This window comes from Sinohyriopsis cumingii, chromosome 17 (assembly GCF_028554795.1).
Source record: "Sinohyriopsis cumingii isolate HCF-2022 chromosome 17, ASM2855479v2, whole genome shotgun sequence".
In the NCBI taxonomy this organism is placed as follows: domain Eukaryota; kingdom Metazoa; phylum Mollusca; class Bivalvia; order Unionida; family Unionidae; genus Sinohyriopsis; species Sinohyriopsis cumingii.
The window spans coordinates 59,875,866-59,896,335 of NC_142977.1; the positions used below are offsets into that span (position 1 = coordinate 59,875,866).

The following is a 20,470-nucleotide window of genomic DNA, read 5'->3' on the forward strand; positions in this document are numbered from 1 at the left end:
AACAAAGTGATCAAAACACACAACTTAAGTTAGGATTATATTGCAATTTTCATAAGAACAGATCAAATAGGGTCTGAGACATTCTGGGTATAATGAATGGAAAGATAAAAATTCACAAGTTATTCGTGCATGAAAATTGGGTAACAATGCCTTAGGTTTCTGCATGGTGAATTTGCCTTCCCTATGTATCCACATATCCATAATCAATGATATTGGGGGTATAACAAATGAATAGCTAAAAAAAGTTCCTGTAGTGTTAAATTAGGCCAGGGTGACCTAGTATTGGCATGGTTGAATAATTTTTTGTTGAGATGTACCCAGATGCTAATCTTTATGTTGCAGAAAAAAAGATATTGAGGATGTTAATAGAAAAGTCACTCAAGTGGAAATTAGGTGCCAGTGCCTTGGTACAACTTGGTTACTTTCAAGGAGATGACAGAAGTAACATTATTGTGCACAAATCACTCATACAATTTCTATCACTGTGACACTGACCATTGTTCCCTAAATTTATAAGGTTCTTCCATTCCCCATGAGCAAGCCATCCACAAAGTTTGGTAACTGCAAATGGTGGATAATTTAACCTATTGTTTCCCCAAAAAATGGTAGCAGACGAATGGACAGACAGATGGACGACATAACAATTTTGGCAGGAATATAAAAAAACAACAGCAGCATCCTGCTTGGCCCTGACATATAAAGCATGGTTACAAAAAACAACAGAATCTGAAACTTTCACTGTAAAAGAATTTTTGTTGATCCGAGATTTTCATGGTCTCCAAGATACAGAACATAACATAATACCAACCGTTCTCATGAATATTGTATTAGCCAAATAACTACTGTTACAACTCTGGCCACAAACTAGAGTAACAGAAAAGAAGCAAAAGCAACAAGTTCTTTGAAATGTAACAGCATCAAAGTTAAAGATGAACTTACAATATTATGAAGTGAATCCAAACTACCATAGTTCTAATAAAGGTCTAGGAAAGTCCTAAATGAATGAAAAGTTCTTTATAAATTTCAAAACCGGAACTGTACTGGTCCTCCAAGAACCATAACCTTGTCAAGATGGCGTTGCCCAGAATTCTTTCAAATAATTTTTAACAGTTCCAGAATAATATTCTAGTCCAAATAAGGAGCACTTTCAACCTCCAGTGAACAGTCCAAACAAATGTTTTTCCTCTCGAATAATATCTACGTACAACATAAAACATGTCTGCACTTACAACAGGAACACAATAAGTGTGAATGACTCCAAAAATCGGAATGACTCTGATTGCATAATTCTCTCCTTATACACACCACGTATTGCGACAGTACTTCGCAATCGACCTGTGACAGAATACACTACTCATTTTGTGTTGATTTTGCCTATCCGCATGACCCATCCCAACCAAACAGAAACCCCATCAGCCAATGAGAAATTAAGCCAATTGTGCCATTAAATCTTATTATTAATAACTGTCAACACATGTGTACACATCTATTTATAGATCCTATGTTAAGTTGTGTTCTTAACACTGCCAGGACACATATACAAACTTATAACAAAAGATAGTATGTACAACTTACACAACCATTAATAACTCGTACAAAATTTAAATAAAATTGTGTACCATGAGGTACGAAAAATATAGATAAACAACTACATTTCAGTAATGTCCAACCTGAATATTAAAAGGAATCAATGCAGAGTTTTGTGTAGTAGGATTCTGAAACTTAAAAGTCATGGGCAACATTTCCTGAATGGGAGAGAGACTAGAATACAGAAAAAGATGGTCCTAGAAACAAGGACTTTTACTGCAGAGAGTTTAGGGACTGGACAAAGAACTAGTGGATAGACAAAGAGTGATCACAGTATCCTCATCACTAAACTGAATATTCTATTAGATAAGAAACACTCTGATTTGCAACATACCCAAGATTCCTTCAGCTGATATTGCCAGCAGAAACAATATTAAATGCACAGGTCCCATCTTCAATGGTCTTGAATCTAAAATAAAAGAAAAAAAGACAATGTATTTATCCACATATAACATGCCCCAAACAGTTAAAAAATAGACATAGACCTGATTTCATAAAATGTACTGATCAGAGTCAATCTAGCTTGTACTTATAATTTCATGCCAAAGGTTTCTTGTTGTAGTTGTAGGGTTGAACGCCATTTTTCAGCACAAGATAGGCTATACATGGCAGCCAGTATATATGATGGAGGAAGAACATGGGAAAACCTTGAAAAGAACCATCGACCCATGAGAAGGTACTGGCAAGCTTTCTCATGTACAAACATTGGCCGAGCCTGAGATTTGAACCCACACAGACAAAGGTGAGACAGCAGTGATCCATAACGGTGAGCACTTTAGTCCACTCGGCCACTCGAGGGCCCCGCCAAGATTTTTGATTTTGTTTGGTGTTTAATGACTGTTATATCATACTGAGGTGCCTTGCCCAACAACGAACCACAGTAGCCTATCACGACTGATTCAAGAGTGAGAATCAAATTCACACCCTTTTGACTGCAAGCTCAATGCAGTGTTCATTCCAGACAGAATAACTGGGCACTGGGTGGAAAAGTAAGATCATTAAGAAAAGAAAAAACATCGATTTCATATATCTCATCTATATCTTGTTTATCTGTTCAGGACACTTATTTTATCTGACAAGGAAACTGCGACAAACTGCAATATAGTACACACATCATGAATTATGGATTACCCACTCAAGCTGGTGGATGTGGAAGGTGGGACAAGTGATTAAGTACCCACTATGATTAGTGGTTATTCCATCAGTCCAGTGGATTTCATCCAAGTTTAGTGGATATCCACTCAAACTATTGGAAGTCTGTCATTGATATGATAGCAGCTGGTTCTACTGTATTCACTTCATGACTTAATATGCTGCAACAGAGGGGATAAACCTTGACACAGTAAAAATGACTATGGCAGGTGTCTATTTCATATCTTTAATTGTACAACCTCTAAATCTGGTCATTTCTTGTAGTATTTATCAGTGAACTAGCTATGGATGCATAAAGACAAACCTGTATAACACAGAAAAAAAATACAAGACTTTGATTTCAAGAATAGCTTCTCACCTACGTCAATGACAAAGCATACTTCAGAAAAACTACTTACTGTATGTACATCGTACATCCTGTTGATATTAAGTACTCATTACTGTGTAAAACATGTCTCTAACATTATATGATCTTTGCCAGAGTCTCCAAAAGATCTGGGATAGTGAAGAAGCACCAAATGACTGGAAAACAGGAATCATCGTCAAACTTCCCAAGAAAGGAGATCTGGGAAACTGCAACAAATGGCGAGGAATCTCCTTACTATCCATCACCATTAAGATTTTCAGTCGCATTATTCTTCAACGCATCACAACAGCTGTGGACGGCATTCTACACCAGGAACAGGCAGGCTTTAGGAAGGGCAAATCCTGCATCGACCACATCTTCATTCTGAGACAGATCCTTGAGCACTCCCATGAGTGGAATGGATCCCTTTATGTGGTCTTTGTGGACTTTGAGAAGGCCTTCGACAGCCTGCACCGAGCCTCTCTGTGGAAGATCCTACGACACTATGGCATCCCCCAGAAACTTGTCAACGTCGTCACGTCCCTGTACGAAAACTTTGAGTGCAGAGTCATCCACAACAACCTACTCACTGAACCATTCAAGGTGGAAACCGGAGTGAAGCAAGGATGCATTCTCTCGCCGATTCTCTTCTCACTGGCCATTGACTGGATCATGCGCCGCACCACAGAGGGCAGGAGGCAAGGAATACAGTGGACGCTGACCTCAATGCTGGTTGACCTGGATTATGCCAATGACATCGGGTTGCTGGCAAGCAGACACTAGGATATCCAACAGAAGACACAACAGTTGGTACAGACAGCAAGCACCATAGGTCTTCGAGTCAACACAGGGAAGACAGAAGTCTTGAGGAAGAACACTAGAGTGGGCAACCCAATGACCATCAATGACCAGCCCCTGCAAGAAGTAGACGAATTCACGTACCTGGGCAGCAAGGTCGCCACGGATGGAGATTGCACAAGGGAAGTCACCACAAGAATCAGCAAGGCCAACCAGGCCTTCGCAATGCTGAAGCCCATCTGGAAGACAACAAACCTCAACGCCCACACAAAGATCCGTATCTTCAAGAACAACGTGCTGAGCGTCCTTTTGTACGGGTCAGAGTGTTGGAAGACCACTGCTAACATAGAACGCAAACTCGAAGTCTTCCAGACCAAATGCCTGTGATGGATCATGAGGATCTTCTGGCCAAACATGATTTCCAATGAAGAACTCCGGTATAGAGCGTGCGCAAACACCATCGCTGAGACCACTGCAACTCGTCGATGGAGATGGCTCGACCATGTCTGCAGAATGCCCCCTGACTCACTACCAAGGGTGGCACTGAGACGGACTCCACAGGAGAAAAGGAACCGTGGCAGACCCAAAGAGACCTGGCGCAAGAACTCAAGACCAGAGGCCTCACCCTGCAGACCGCCCCCATAACAGCAGCTGACAGACCAAAATGGTGCTCCCTTGCTGTCACCTCAAGCACCAGATGGCGCAGAGAGGATTGATTGATTGATTGAACATTATATGAAAAACTAAGTACATGTATACATAATTTTATTTTCCAAATTAGAGACTGACCAATTAACTTAAAAATGTATAATGGCCTTGATTCTCATCTAAAGGCTTAGGGGTTTTTTCTTTCTAAAAATCATAAGTATGTTTTTCAAGCTATATCCCAAACCCTATGACATTTACAAAATCTATGTTACAAAATACACTTTTTTAAAAACAAATACATCTTTCTTTGAAATAAAATGTGGTAATTACATTCAAAAATGACAGAGATTGTGCATATTAACCTTTTATCAGCATTACCCCTAACTTTTGTCACTCAGAGAGAGATGCATTGATAATTAAAGAGTATGCATTTGTTAAAATGTGCTGCAATGATCTTTGCTTCAGAATTCATCTACATTACTGAAAAAATTTTGAAAACAATTCTGAGACTAGATGGTAGTGTTGCTCAAACATCATCAGAAGTTGTATTGAAGTTTTCTATGCACAGAAAATGATTTTTCAACATCTGCACTGCTGTGACAGTGACAAAAATGCTAGGTATTGTTACTATGTTGAAGGATGTTGTGCACTCCAAAATGGACTAATCTTAATATGGTGTTTGTGGTGTATGCAAAAAACTAGAATGCTCCCTTGGAAACAAGAAATAAAATGCACCTCCATACTCATGTGCAACATGAAGTCAAACTAAATCCAAGAGTTCTGAAATTTAGTTTTGACATCTTTCCAAAACTGATGCTGCATCTGGTCATTTGCTATAAGAAAAATTAACTATACTTGTACGCTATTCTGACTACCAACATAATCATGTTTGGCACTGTATACATAAGACTACCAATATAATCATGTTTGGCACTCTATACATAGACTACCAATATAATCATGTTTAGCACTCTATACATAGACTACCAATATAATCATGTTTAGCACTCTATACATAGACTACCAATATAATCATGTTTGGTATTGTATACATAGACTACCAATATAATCATAGACTATCAATATAATATGTTTGGCATTATATAACCAGACTACAAATATAATCATGTTTGGCAATGTATACACAGGCTATTAATATAATCATGTTTGGCACTGTATACACAGACTACCAATATAATCATGTTTGGCACTGTATACATAGACTACCAATATAATCATGTTTGGCATTTTATACATACTCTATCAATACAATCACGTTTGGCATTGTCTATACAGACTACCGATATAATCATAGACTACCAATATAATCATGTTTGGCAGTGTAAACACAGACTACCAATATAAGCACAGACTGTCAATATAACCATATCTGGCATTGAATACATTGACTGCCAATATAATCATGTTTGGCATTGTATACATAGACTACCAATATAATCATGTTTGGCACTGTATACATTGACTACCAATATAATCATGTTTGGCACTCTATACATAGACTACCAATATAATCATGTTTGGCACTGTATACATAGACTACCAATATAATCATGTTTAGCACTCTATACATAGACTACCAATATAATCATGTTTGGCACTCTATACATAGACTACCAATATAATCATGTTTGGCACTGTATACATAGACTACCAATATAATCATGTTTAGCACTCTATACATAGACTACCAATATAATCATGTTTAGCACTCTATACACAGACTACCAATATAATCATGTTTGGTATTGTATACATAGACTACCAATATAATCATAGACTATCAATATAATATGTTTGGCATTATATAACCAGACTACAAATATAATCATGTTTGGCAATGTATACACAGGCTATTAATATAATCATGTTTGGCACTGTATACACAGACTACCAATATAATCATGTTTGGCATTGTCTACACAGACTACCAATATAATCATGTTTGGCACTGTATACATAGACTACCAATATAATCATGTTTGGCATTGTCTACACAGACTACCAATATAATCATGTTTGGCACTGTATACATAGACTACCAATATAATCATGTTTGGCATTTTATACATACTCTATCAATATAATCACGTTTGGCATTGTCTATACAGACTACCGATATAATCATAGACTACCAATATAATCATGTTTGGCAGTGTAAACACAGACTACCAATATAAGCACAGACTGTCAATATAACCATGTTTGGCATTGTATACATAGACTACCAATATAATCATGTTTGGCACTCTATACATAGACTACCAATATAATCATGTTTGGCACTCTATACATAGACTACCAATATAATCATGTTTGGCACTGTATACATAGACTACCAATATAATCATGTTTGGCACTCTATACATAGACTACCAATATAATCATGTTTGGCACTGTATACATAGACTACCAATATAATCATAGACTATCAATATAATATGTTTGGCATTATATAACCAGACTACAAATATAATCATGTTTGGCAATGTATACATAGACTACCAATATAATCATAGACTATCAATATAATATGTTTGGCATTATATAACCAGACTACAAATATAATCATGTTTGGCATTGTATACATTGACTGCCAATATAATCATGTTTGGCATTGTATACATAGACTACCAATATAATCATGTTTGGCACTCTATACATAGACTACCAATATAATCATGTTTGGCACTGTATACATAGACTACCAATATAATCATGTTTAGCACTCTATACATAGACTACCAATATAATCATGTTTAGCACTCTATACATAGACTACCAATATAATCATGTTTGGTATTGTATACATAGACTACCAATATAATCATAGACTATCAATATAATATGTTTGGCATTATATAACCAGACTACAAATATAATCATGTTTGGCAATGTATACACAGGCTATCAATATAATCATGTTTGGCACTGTATACACAGACTACCAATATAATCATGTTTGGCATTGTCTACACAGACTACCAATATAATCATGTTTGGCACTGTATACATAGACTACCAATATAATCATGTTTGGCATTTTATACATACTCTATCAATATAATCACGTTTGGCATTGTCTATACAGACTACCGATATAATCATAGACTACCAATATAATCATGTTTGGCAGTGTATACACAGACTACCAATATAAGCACAGACTGTCAATATAACCATATCTGGCATTGTATACATTGACTGCCAATATAATCATGTTTGGCATTGTATACATAGACTACCAATATAATCATGTTTGGCATTGTATACACAGACTACCAATATAATCATCTTTAGCACTGTATACACTGACTACCAATATAATCATGTTTAGCACTCTATACATAGACTACCAATATAATCATGTTTAGCACTCTATACATAGACTACCAATATAATCATGTTTGGAACTGTATACATAGAAACAAATCTGACTTAAAAGTAGAGCTAGCATTGACCAAAATCTTGCCAATAATCTTACATAATGTTGGCTTAAACATTTTCATTCATGGGAATGGTGAGCATAACTTTGTTCTTCTCCATGACTACACTTAATCCAAATGTAACTGGACTGTTTCCCCTTAGTGTACATTAGCTATGCAAATTAGCCTAATTGGCTGTCTCACAAAATTCTTGACCAATTAAGTAATCTCTGAGATGGTACATGTTTATCTCCACCATGACCTTACATTTTGACTCCATGCTAATTAGCTATGACCTGCTCTGAGGATAGATTTGTATGAGCACTACAAAGAATTGTTTATGTTTATCCAGACTATCTGCTTGGGACATGTAAATTACTGGTCTAACAATGTTGGGGGGTGTGGGGGAAGGTCTTTAAAAATGTTTGGTGTCATGAGCATTCCATACTGTGATTAAAATTCCTTATGTCCATTTGGCTCAAATTGATGTACCCATTTTTGTTTCTTCCCTGTCTGTATGATACTTTGGAAATAAATGCATCAGGTTTTTCAGTAAGATTCATCTGCTTTTCTCTATACTTACAATCAATGTTCATGGATCATGTGCTCACAGTTGAAAATCAGTACAATATTTCTCTCAACCATTAGCATGTGCTTCTGTGGCAATAGGAACATCCAGTAAGCATGCAATGTTCTCAATTCAGACTAAAATCATCCATAATAAGCTTCTATTGTCTTGGCTCTTTTATATGTGCCCTGTGGAAATCATGCACCAAAGATGAAAATGAGTCACTGGCACAAGGGCATTACCCAGAATGTAAAGTGTCACTGCCTTAACCACATGTACCACCACATTTGCAGCTGACATGTAAATTATAAAAATGTAATATAGAAGCACATGACCAAGGCATAGCTTTCAAACATGTAACTTTGAGACCAAGGTCAAAAGGTTCAGTGTGCTGCTGAATTAATAGTCTAGCTTTATAATGACTCATCTCCAGGAAGAAATTAATCCATATGCTTAGGATATATATGCAAATGAAAACTTACCAATAACACCATAAAAGATGTTCATCATGACAACAGGAAATTGACTGCTACATTTATCTTCCTGCTGTTGTGAGTCCATCAATAAACAAAACAACCCCAGGGAGTGCATGTTGCAACCACAACTAAAGTATTCCCCTAAAATATGTTACCTTGACCAGAGGTCAACATGTTGAGCAAGGATGTCAACAAATTCTCGACTGGTTGCTATATAATTATTCACCCAATGTACTAAGAAAATATATAAAGGGCTTTAGGAATATATGTTTGTATGTAAATATATATGCATGTGTTGGCATTTTAACACCTGTCAGCACAATGGTAAATATACATTGCCAGCATAAACATGAGGAACAGTACAAAAAATTTAGGAAGATAAACCCTTCCAAATAAATGCATATATATGAAGCACAACAATATAAAATATAAAAGTCAAAATTCTATAAATGGTATAAAAATAAAAGATATTTAGCAATACAAGCAAATAATTTTTTTAAAACCAAAGCCATGATGCAAATTTTCCATAACGAACCTGGACTCTAAGGTCACAGAACAAATTGTCTTAGCATCATAATGATGAATCCCAAGTAAAACAAAAATCAATCAAGCTGAGTTAGTAAATGGTTTAGTAAATAGAAAAAAAAACTCCGCCAAAACCATTACGCCAATCATCTCCAACTTAATTTCAACATCATCTGGGCAAGCAAGGATGTCATTGAGTTAAAAAAATGTCATAATGATCAATGATGAACGTGATGAGAATCTATCAAAGGCTTTTAAAAAATAGGAAAACAAAACTACTTTAACCATGCCTCCCACTAATGTAGGCACAACCTTATTTACAGAGTAGAACAAAATGAATTGCATAACTTAAAATTATGTACACATCCCTTACCAGGTGTCATAGTACAGTATCAAGTTTCACTACATATCTTTCAAATCTTGCCTTGTGTGTTAAGGACAAAGCCATCCTGACACTTAAAGCACAAAATTTGTTTTGTATTTAAGCCTGGATTTCCACACCATGCCAGATTTCAACAAGAAACTTCTGTTTTTGCTTTGAACCACAAGACTATTTTTCATATTTCTCACTCTGCCCTTACCTTAATTAGATCAATATATAACAATAAATGGCATATTCTGCCACCAAACTGTCACAATAACACTGAGTTTTGATCAATCTCACTTTAAATTCCAAGGTTACGTTCATGCATGTTATAATACACAGATATAAATATAGGGCCATACGATCATATTAAAATGTTCTTGTACTGCGTTATACATTTTCACTGATGTGCTAAGACACAGATTTAAATAAATGACGGATTAGTTTAATGGCACTTTTGAAACATCATTGGCAATATTATGCCAAAGAAACAGGCACTATGTACCTGTCATAAGACACAACAAGGCAGCAGCCCTGAGCTGATCTGTATGTGTACTGAACCCATGACTCTTTGATTATGAATACAATGCTCTGCCAACCAAACTAATATGGCTCCCTGGTAAATAACTGGTGGTTATGTTCTGCAGAAACTGAAAGGACTACACACTTCTGTCTTGTGTACAAAGGTGTCCTATACGTTGCTTAAAAAAAGACCATAGCAATTTCTCACCATATACATTTCATAGCTATTTTCAACTTCTGACCTCATGTTATCAAGCTCTTATGATCAATAAGGCAGGTGACGAACTTATGGTTTACTCACAGTCAATATAATTACAGGTGAATGTTTGGAACCAACTTCATTTTATTTACTTTGTTTGTTTTTATGGCATTTCTAACACATTACTGACCATAACAAGCCATTTTGCTAATTGCTTTTCACAAGGTCATGCACACAGCCAACCTGGACTGACCTGGGTAAGTATCAAACCCACTCCCCTAGGCCTACAAGTCCCAAGCTATACCAGGTGAGTCACCATGGCTCCCTACTGCATATGTAAACATCTAAGGTCAAAAGTTTGGTAATGTGCTGAGTAGCCCTCATTTAGCACTTATGGGAGCACATTTCATTTTCCAGGCTGGGGGTGGGACATTGGATTTTTGTTGAAAAAATTCCATCCCTCAAATAGCTTGAAAACAAATGATTTTTTATAGAAAAATAAAACCTATCATGTCAAATGTATCACTAGAAGTTTTTATAGATATAATAATGTACCCTAGTTCAAAACAAAATTTCAGACCCCTCACTATACCTGCAAATTAAATGTTCAGTCATTTAAGGGAACACTTTTTGACAATTAGATACATGTAATAGATAATATAAAAAAAATGAATTTGCAATATCCAACTTTCTTGTGTAATTATGCACATACATTAGGCAAGCTTGCATGGCATTACAACTTACCTCGCGTTGACAGATTTGGAAAAAAAAAAAAAAAAAAACCCGGATGCAACAGGAATCCGACAATATTTACAAATTAGAAATCACAAATAGAACACTAGAACATTCCTTTATGCCCAGACCACTCCTTCTAACAAAAATGATCTTTCATGACTGGCGTCCTGTCAACTGTGATTAAATATTATCACATTATATAATAAGCTGATTTAATTAATTCTGATTACTACCTACATTACATTAATGTTGCCAGAAATATGTAAATATGTTTTAATCAACTACCACTACAATTTATATTAAATCAAAGCCCATAACATTCTTGTTTGTTAGAGAATTGACCTCTCAAGGTTGGCTTGAGTCAATATACTTTGTATTTGGGCCATGTCTTTGAGCGAGCATATCAGAAATGATTAATCTGAATTCTGTTTTGGTAGGAGTACCTACACTAAATTTATGTAATAACAAATATGTTAATAAATTTAATCAGCTGCCACTAAAACATGCAATAAAATTTCTTTAATTTCAAAACTTAATCAAAACTGAAGTCGACAAGTTTAACATAACCTGTAGTTTTGAAATGCCCCAAAAAATGTTTTGAAGTCTGGTTACTCAAGCATAACATGTGTTTTGTATAGATCAACAACATGGTAGAAGAAGACACCTAGCCCTACCTGTGCTGTGTGTACATGTATAAGGATTTCTGACATGTGTTTTGTATAGATCAACAACATGGTAGAAGAAGACACCTAGCCCTATCTGTGCTGTGTGTACATGCATCAGGATTTCTGACATGTACATAAGGTATTTTAGTGAAGTTTCAAAACTAGAAAAATTAAATTTGCACCATGCTAATGACAATCGATTAAAAGTAAAACCTTCTAATTAATACACTAATAACATGAAAGATGTAATAACCATCTGGCCTGATATAAACATTGTAAACTGGCAGATCTAGATCTTCCACTCTTTAATACACCTGCTAATCTGGGTCTATACTGTTCTATTAATGATTCCCTAGTACGCATTATATATGATATGCATGATTCAAAATGACCATAATTCAAGAAACGTTACCCTACCAAGCTTTATTACATACACATGTATCTTACACGCTTGCTTGATCTGGTTGTATTCAACATGGATTCTCCCTGTACAGAAATTTCTCATGGATTCCATACTGAATACTTCAGGAATCCGTATGGAAGAGATATGGACTGAAAAACTTAAGGAATCAATTTATTCCATATCAATTCCATAAGTACTTCACAGCAAGTGAAAATTCCATATGGAATAACGTTGCAACTTTAATCCATAAGCACTTTTTTCCATATGGAAAGCAGGCTCATGTATTATAGCATCATGGAAAATACTCTCTGAAAAATTAATAACCTAAATTATCTGATTCAAATATAAATATTGGTGGGAGTTAAAAGTACATGTATATGTCAGTGTAGCTGATGAGGAAGGATGAATATATACTCATAAATTAGAAGAAACACGTCAGTTTTCTATAATTTATATCCACAGATGTTTAAAAACAAAGACATGACCAAAAACAGTAGAGAAAATGTAAACATGATCAGAAAATCACAAGCATAGATGGTGCAAGGTGGATTTTGGGTTTGATCTGATGTTTATTCTGAAAAGTAATTTTGTTGGCTTCCTATTAAAATATGCTCTACAAAAATCATACCCAAGTGAAAATGTGACTTAAATTAAGCAAAATCAATTAACATTTCTTGACATTCACTCAATGACCTTTTTCACTAAAATTATGGTATTTTAGGAGATTTCACCAAACTTTCTGAAAATATCTGAAGTTTTGTTATTGAAATTTCACTGACTCTGCCAACATTTCTGAAAATATCAGTAGGAATTTGTAATTGAAATTTCACTGAGAGTTTGTCAAAAATTCTAAAAATATAGTTATATTTTGTGATTGTAATATCACTGACATTTTAGTAAAAAAATATCACTAAGAAATAATAAAATTTATTTTTTGTTTCTTGTACAATTTGAATGATTTTCAGCAGCATTTATATTCCCTGTTTCTGATAGCTGTAATTGTATTGTATATTTTGAGCACAATAACTTCTTTCCACATCTTTCTGTATTATATTTCTTTATCAAATTTTGTTTCTTTGTTGTGAAGAGCTTTCTAATTGGTCAAACTTTTGTACTTGCCCAATGAATCGTTGTGTAACTGAAACTGATGGGAATGCTAAACATGGTGATTCAAGCAGGATACGAGTTTGAATAACCATCTGAAAAATGTGCGGCAATGAGAATAGCTTGAATGCAAAGTCGATGGGAACGTAATTGGTCAGTCTGTATGAAAACTGAATGCCAGGACTAGCATTTTGCTTTTTTGTGCCATAAACAGCTCTACAGTAGCGGCTAACATGCTAAATAGGACAAGGAACTGAACCAGGATGATTTCGAAGTTATATAACTCAAAACTGATTAACTTCCAGGATGAATTTAAGGAGGTCAACATATAGATCACTGGTGGGAATTGTTGTGAAATACCCATGTCTATCAAAGATCATCATATCTTTGCAGAATTTTCATGACCCACACGCAGAATCTTTGTTCAATATTGTGAGGCATTATTGTGTATATTATCAAAATATTCTAGGTGTGTTGGAATTCAGTGTAAAATAAGCATTTTTATATCATGATAAATGTTTGTCAAGGCCGCTTATGGAACAAGGACTAATTCAAGGGACCACAACAGCATCATAGTTTGTACATTAATCAAAAATCAAGTTGCAGTACAAGTGACATGGCAGGCTTCTAGCATTTCTCCTTTTCATGTCACAAATGGATGTTTTTCTGTAATTTTGCATTATTTTCACAGTTGAATTTTTCAATACAGATTAATATTTTATATATTTTTATGTGTTCACAGATGCTTGTGCATATATTCCAGGCTTGATACTTTGATTTTTTAAATCACTTAATTATTTAGTGTCAATCCAGATTTTTCACATCATGTTGTATATACTGTAAATATTGTATATAACAGATAGAAGGCCTCAAGGTAGATTTGTCTGTAATTAAGTCACCTAATCTAAATAAAGTCATTATTATTATTATTATTATTATTAACTCCCATATATCTTGCCTTGGATGTCATATAATTACAATATATGTAAAAAAAAAATCATGCAAACTTAATATCACCTTGGTTAAGAAAGTCATGTTTAATTCATATTCATTATTAATATGAAAACTTCTGAAATGTATGAAAAACTTCAGAAACTTAAGTAAAATACTATATAATGATCAAAATTTTCATGAAATCTCACAAAAGCTTTAGTCAAATATTTGTGAAATCTTCCGTGAAAAATAATGACACAGCTATAACAATCGGACTTTACTCGTACATTTTTCCACACATAATACTGTAGATGTGTACCAAATATGTAAAATGGTTAAAACTGCTTTTAAATGTAACATATACTACATTGCTTAACATTTAACAGGCAGGCCTATGTGTATGGAGTTGAATAGTTAACAGGTGTCCTATTTATAGCATGCTGCACATTGTAACTATGCTCTGAGGTAAAGGGTTAAACATATAGTTGCAAAGTTGAAGCTATTCACCAATAACATCAGTGACCACAATTGTCTGGATAAATGACCTCTATGGTGTGAAGACATCCGTGTCCTGTACATTTTACAGTTGTTTTCAAAACGGTTCTGAAATGTTCTGAACGTGATAATAGGTTTAATGAACTTTTAGAAATAAACAAAAACTGAAACCATTGTTATCAGTGGCAGTTTATTAAATAGTTTCACCTATTACCAATTTACCAGAATGAAAACTAGGTACTATAAAGCTGTTTTATTGACATAATTCACCCCACCCCCACCTGCTTCTACCTCTCCTTACTAATTTTTACAACAAGCATTTAGCAAATAAAAAATGCACAAAACTTGGTCAAACCATTCATAAATATATACTTTCTGACTCTCACCAGGGGGTCTCCAATATTGTCATGTAGTTCACATTTCAAATCAAACACTATTGCATTTGCTCTCTCATCCCACCTCACCCTTGTATCTGACATGCACTGTTGTATTTGCCAATTCATCCCACCTCACCCTTGTATCTGACATGCTCTGTTGTATTTGCCCTCTCATCTCACCTCACCCTTATATCCAGGGTTAGCCTTAGGCTGATTGGCCCAACTGGGCCCTGCACTCACCGGGGCTCTATGCATTAATAATTTTTTTAAATATATCAGAGAAAGTAATGTTAAAGTGATGGAAGAAAACTTTAATTTCAGTGTAATATAGAACTCTTTTAAAAGTTATTTCCAGAGGCCATGCTCACAGTGGGCCCTGCATATAACTCCAGGAGGCACCGCCTAAATGATAAAAATCGGTCCCTGCATTTTCTAAGGATGTTACTGCTCATACCTGACATGCAAAATTTAACACTCACGAGGTTGAAACCAAAGGAAAAGTTATATCAGTGTCTCACCATGCTTATGCAAGCAAAAAGAGGCTACAGTGACTCAGTTTCAATCCTGTGATATAAAAAGTTTCCAGCAATCATCCTTCAGCCCAAATTCTCCTACATTCGTTATTCACAAATAGAAGTGTTCAGGCACTTTACTCCCAATGCCCCAACACCATATAAACATATATTTGCTAAAAAAATCCAATCAATAAATCAATCAATCATTCTACCTTGGACACTGCAAACAGAAAATTCATCAAAAGAGACACCTACACCTTGTACATGTTATCTCTGAACCATCCAAACTAAATCCCGGATTTGTTTCATATATTTCATTCAAAGGCATGTATACGTTAAGAATTCTGATTTTTTTTACTGCACAAGTCACAAATGTAAAACACCGTGCTATAAATGACTCAAAAGTGTCATAAAGCAAAGCAAAGCACATCTTTTATTCTTTGAAGTGCTGCACTGGATGATCTGCATAATTATTTTTGAGAACCTATAGCCTGTTTTATATGATTGCATTACCTGCTTCATATACTTGCTTGCAAGTTGAGTCCAACTGCAAACTGCACAAACCCACATACGGTGTCACAGATGATCTGGGTCTACACAGCTTGTTACAAATAATTAGTAGAACACAACACAGACCCAGCTGTGTACAAGTAAATACATTATGATGAATATGTGTTTACTCCAGCTTTGAAAATACCTGAAACAGATGGCGGTTGTTAAATAATGTAATTATATTTCACAGCACAAAAGGCAGCCTAAATGCTACATGTCTTACTGTATAGAGTCCAATTTCAAATAAACAGACCATTATCTGCAGTCACTAAAAATGTAGGCAGATCAGGGTCTATGTTGTTTGTTCCAGTGATGAGTCCTAACAAATTACATAGATGCATATCTGCCAGCACATTATGCTATGACAGATCTGGGTCAATGCAGTTTGCAGCTGGGTGTGACTTATACTCTGCTATATATGGTAAAATATCACACTAGTTAACGAATTAAATTTCAAAACAGTGAAGAGGGCTAGCATGTAAACCACAGAATGTCATACATGTATGTCACCATTCTGTAAAGAATACCCAAGAGCCCATACAAATGTGTCCTTTGGAGACAAATGTCCTTTATGATGGGACTTACTGGGAAATTAAGAGATTGTAAGAGTCCTTAATGAGGAGGTGTCCTTTATAGAGAAATATTGGGATCTTTCAAGCTAAGAAAACCAACAGACCCTCAAAATGAGCCACTGTGTCCCATTCCCTTATCCTAGCAACTCAAAATTCAGAAAAACAACGGGCCAAATTACAATTGTTGGGACAAGGGTCTGATGGGCCATGAATATTCAAGATGCTACTCTTGGAGAAAACAAGTGTCATATTTCAACAGGATGGGTCCATTAAAAAATGAATTCAGTTTAATTACATGTTATGCTTTTTTTTTTAAGATAAAAATAACACCAGCTCATCCATGGAATGTCCCTGCTAATATGTCCACTAAAGCTGGTCACTGTGTGTAAAGTATCGAATTTTGAACAAGTATTGAACCTTAAAAGTTGAATGCACTGAGCATTAAAACTGTATTACATTTAACCCATGTTATCCTGTTTACCAATTTCAACAGCAGTGCCTGATTCCTGAGAAGCAATTTTAAATACATTGTGGTGAAACGGAGCATCATACAGCAGCAGAAATTGTGCTGACCATCACAGTTTACTAAAAATATTTCTTTATTCAAGTATATAAAACTATGGATCCCTGAAAAGATAATAAAATTTGCAATACAGTGATATATGTTTTGTTATCATTTACCAATGTAAATGCTCACAACTGTATTTTGAAATATGACTTGAAAGATATATAAAAAAAACAAATTAAAAAACTTAACATGTTGTTCAGTGAATCTTTTGTTCATGAAGACAAATCAAATGCTCCTAAAAGTATGTGAATAAAATAAACATAATTCTAATTCTAGTATTTCTGTCCAAATTTGAAGTTTCTAGCACTGTCAGCTCAAAAGTTATAATAATTTTACTAAAATCTGACAACAAAACACCCTGGAACAATTATTTACTTCACATTCTACAAAATGTACTTCAGCGTGCAGTTCTTCATGAAATCTTTTAACTTCGGTTGATAGAAGGGGCAAGTGTTTAACACCCTGAAGAAGCAAATGCTCATTACTTTTGAGTTCAAAGTCAGCTTCATTCTCCGAATCATTGTTGAAAAGTGCATGACGCCATGCATCATCTCTTTCATCAACTTGATTCAAGTCTAATCCATCATTTAAGTCAATATTATCATCCAAATCATCAACTTCAATTTCGCTACCCTAGCTATCAATATCCAAGTTGTCATCCATCATTTTATCAATTGATTTTTAAGCCAACAATTTCTTTTTTAACCATGTTTTTCTTAAATTTCAATGTGCATGCATGCTTTAAGCAGTTCCTGTGTTGGTGAAGAACTACACAAATATTTATGATGTATAACACATATTTCTAAAGACACTACACATATACATAGTAGAGTATGACCGTAGTCGTATTCAGGATAAAATGGGATACTATGACCACAGGTGTATTTAGGATAGAATGAGGTATTATACTGTAGTCATAGTCGAAACAGAATGGGTTAAGCCAGAAAAGTCTTTGTGAAGGGTCATTTCAACCTTTCTTCTTTCCCCCATGTCAGTGTTAAACTTGAAAGGCCAGCATCCATGACTCGTCAAGATTTGGCTGGGGCATCACAACGCTGTCCTGAGAAAGTAAACATCTGAGCTACCAACCATAACCGCGTGATAGGAACATATGTCAGTCATTTTCAAATGGAACTTGATATGCAACATAGTTCAGGGATTCTAGGCTATCCAAAATCTGATGAAAGAAATGATTATCTTGGGAAAATTTAGGAACCACTGTTTAAAATAAGGCATACACTTTGGAAGTACATGACGTGAATTTAAAGTGGCGACCTTGGTTGAAATATTTTAGTCCGAAAATTCCTGAGGAGAAGTTTGGATCCTACGAAGCCTAAAAAGAATAGCACTTTCTTCGTTAAACAAGAAAAGGGGACTAGGTGACTGTCTTGTAAGAAAAGATAGATTTAAGTGCTAGGATGCACAATTTCTGAAAAAGAACATCAAGGTATGCAATTTTAATTGTGCACGTAATTTTCTCTTTTTTGATTGTTTTATATAAATGTGTTTGATATGACTAGGCTGCATAGTATGTATCATTTATTCAATTTCATGGAAATCTGTTAATGCTAGAGTTACTATGCAACTTATCTCATTAATTTTACAGTTTCTAGTTCATTGACAGAATTTACAGATTGCATGCGATACAAATTTTCATATATGTAGGATTTCATAGGGTTATACGAAATGATTTCCTTTGTTAGGATGATACTGATTATCAAAAGTTAATGATATTCGCATGTTTATATTCGATTTTGTAATGTTTAAATATTCTTGCAGGTTAGGGATTGCTGTAAGCTGGAATTTTGTGAATTTTATGCAATAGCAATCGAGCATGCAGTAGCATAGGAAAAGAGATACAGTAATGTCAGATACACCGCTTATGTGTTAATTTATGGGCAGTCGCTATATAGTGAGAGTGACGATCTATCAAATTAGGCCACTGTTCGGATAACTAGTTATGCTTCTGAGTAACGTGAATTTTATGTATGTATAGAAAGTGATCTGTATAGAGATTATGGGGTAATTTTGTCTTTTAAGGAAACAGCTTTCTGGGAGAGATGGGACAGTCCAAAGATGAAGTACGGAAAGAGATGAAGCATTCAGAACAGGAAGACTAAAAAGAATAGGAAGACGTGTGTTACATAGGTCAAGAGAGGAAGGCAATGCAATCAGTCATGGACATTGCACTCTTTTCACCACTCGCTATTATGATGAAATAAATCCAAATTAGACACTGCTATTAAATTCTGTTGAAATAACTTCAGTTGAATTGGAGATGCTGCTATTAATTGTTATTGATTAAATTTTGTTGTTTTTCTTGTCTAAGGGGGCTCATAATGCATCATTTCTTTCCAATAATCTTGATCGGTTCTCTGTTGATATTCTACCTATCCACACCGGGCCATAAAATCGAGCGAGGTCATCGCCTAGATAACGCCAGACAAATCCAATTAACCACCCCTCTTCCTAAGAGGGCTACATTACACAGTGCATTTATGTTGCAAATATGTATCTATACAGACCTCATGATAAACCTTTTCAAGCTCATGTGTCCTCAGGGATGTAAGGAAGGTATGCTAGTGTAGCAATAGCCCTGGTATTAAATAAACCAACTCTTTTGATGCACAATTTAAAAAAAAAACAACAAACAATCCACTAATTTAAATATGTGTGAAAGTCAAAAATTGTATCAACTGAGAACACAGCCCAATAAATCAGTCACTAAACCTGTATACAAAGCACACATACTCCTATTACGCAAATAGAACTTTTTAACCGTTGTTTCAACGATTCGTTTTATATCCTCCTCGATATTCAGGTCAGCTTTTATTAGTAAAATCTGTAATATGATTTGTATGTGTCAAACACGTTCAAGTAAACAAGAGAAGTCAACAACTGAAAGAATGTTTCGAAAATGCTC

The 20,470-nt window shown here is 35.0% G+C and overlaps 1 protein-coding gene across 6 annotated transcripts in view; it reads right to left on the minus strand.

Moving 5' to 3' along the window:
- The window catches only part of LOC149779044 (uncharacterized), a 214,751-nt gene that overhangs the window by 181,742 nt on the left and 12,539 nt on the right, over positions 1 to 20,470 (minus strand). For 3 of the 6 annotated variants that reach the window (XR_016415552.1, XR_016415551.1, XM_089939614.1), the window contains exons 1-2: positions 8,558 to 8,721; positions 1,922 to 1,996 (exon numbers count right to left, since the gene is read on the minus strand). Coding sequence is in view for 1 of the 6 variants with exons in the window: in XM_089939614.1 (XP_089795740.1) it covers positions 1,922 to 1,996; positions 8,558 to 8,570 (88 nt within the window). In the remaining 5 variants the exon portion in view is untranslated. Of the gene's footprint in view, positions 1 to 1,921; positions 1,997 to 8,557; positions 8,722 to 20,470 lie in introns of those variants that run through there. The other 3 variants (XR_016415554.1, XR_016415555.1, XR_016415553.1) reach the window with 2 other exon arrangements.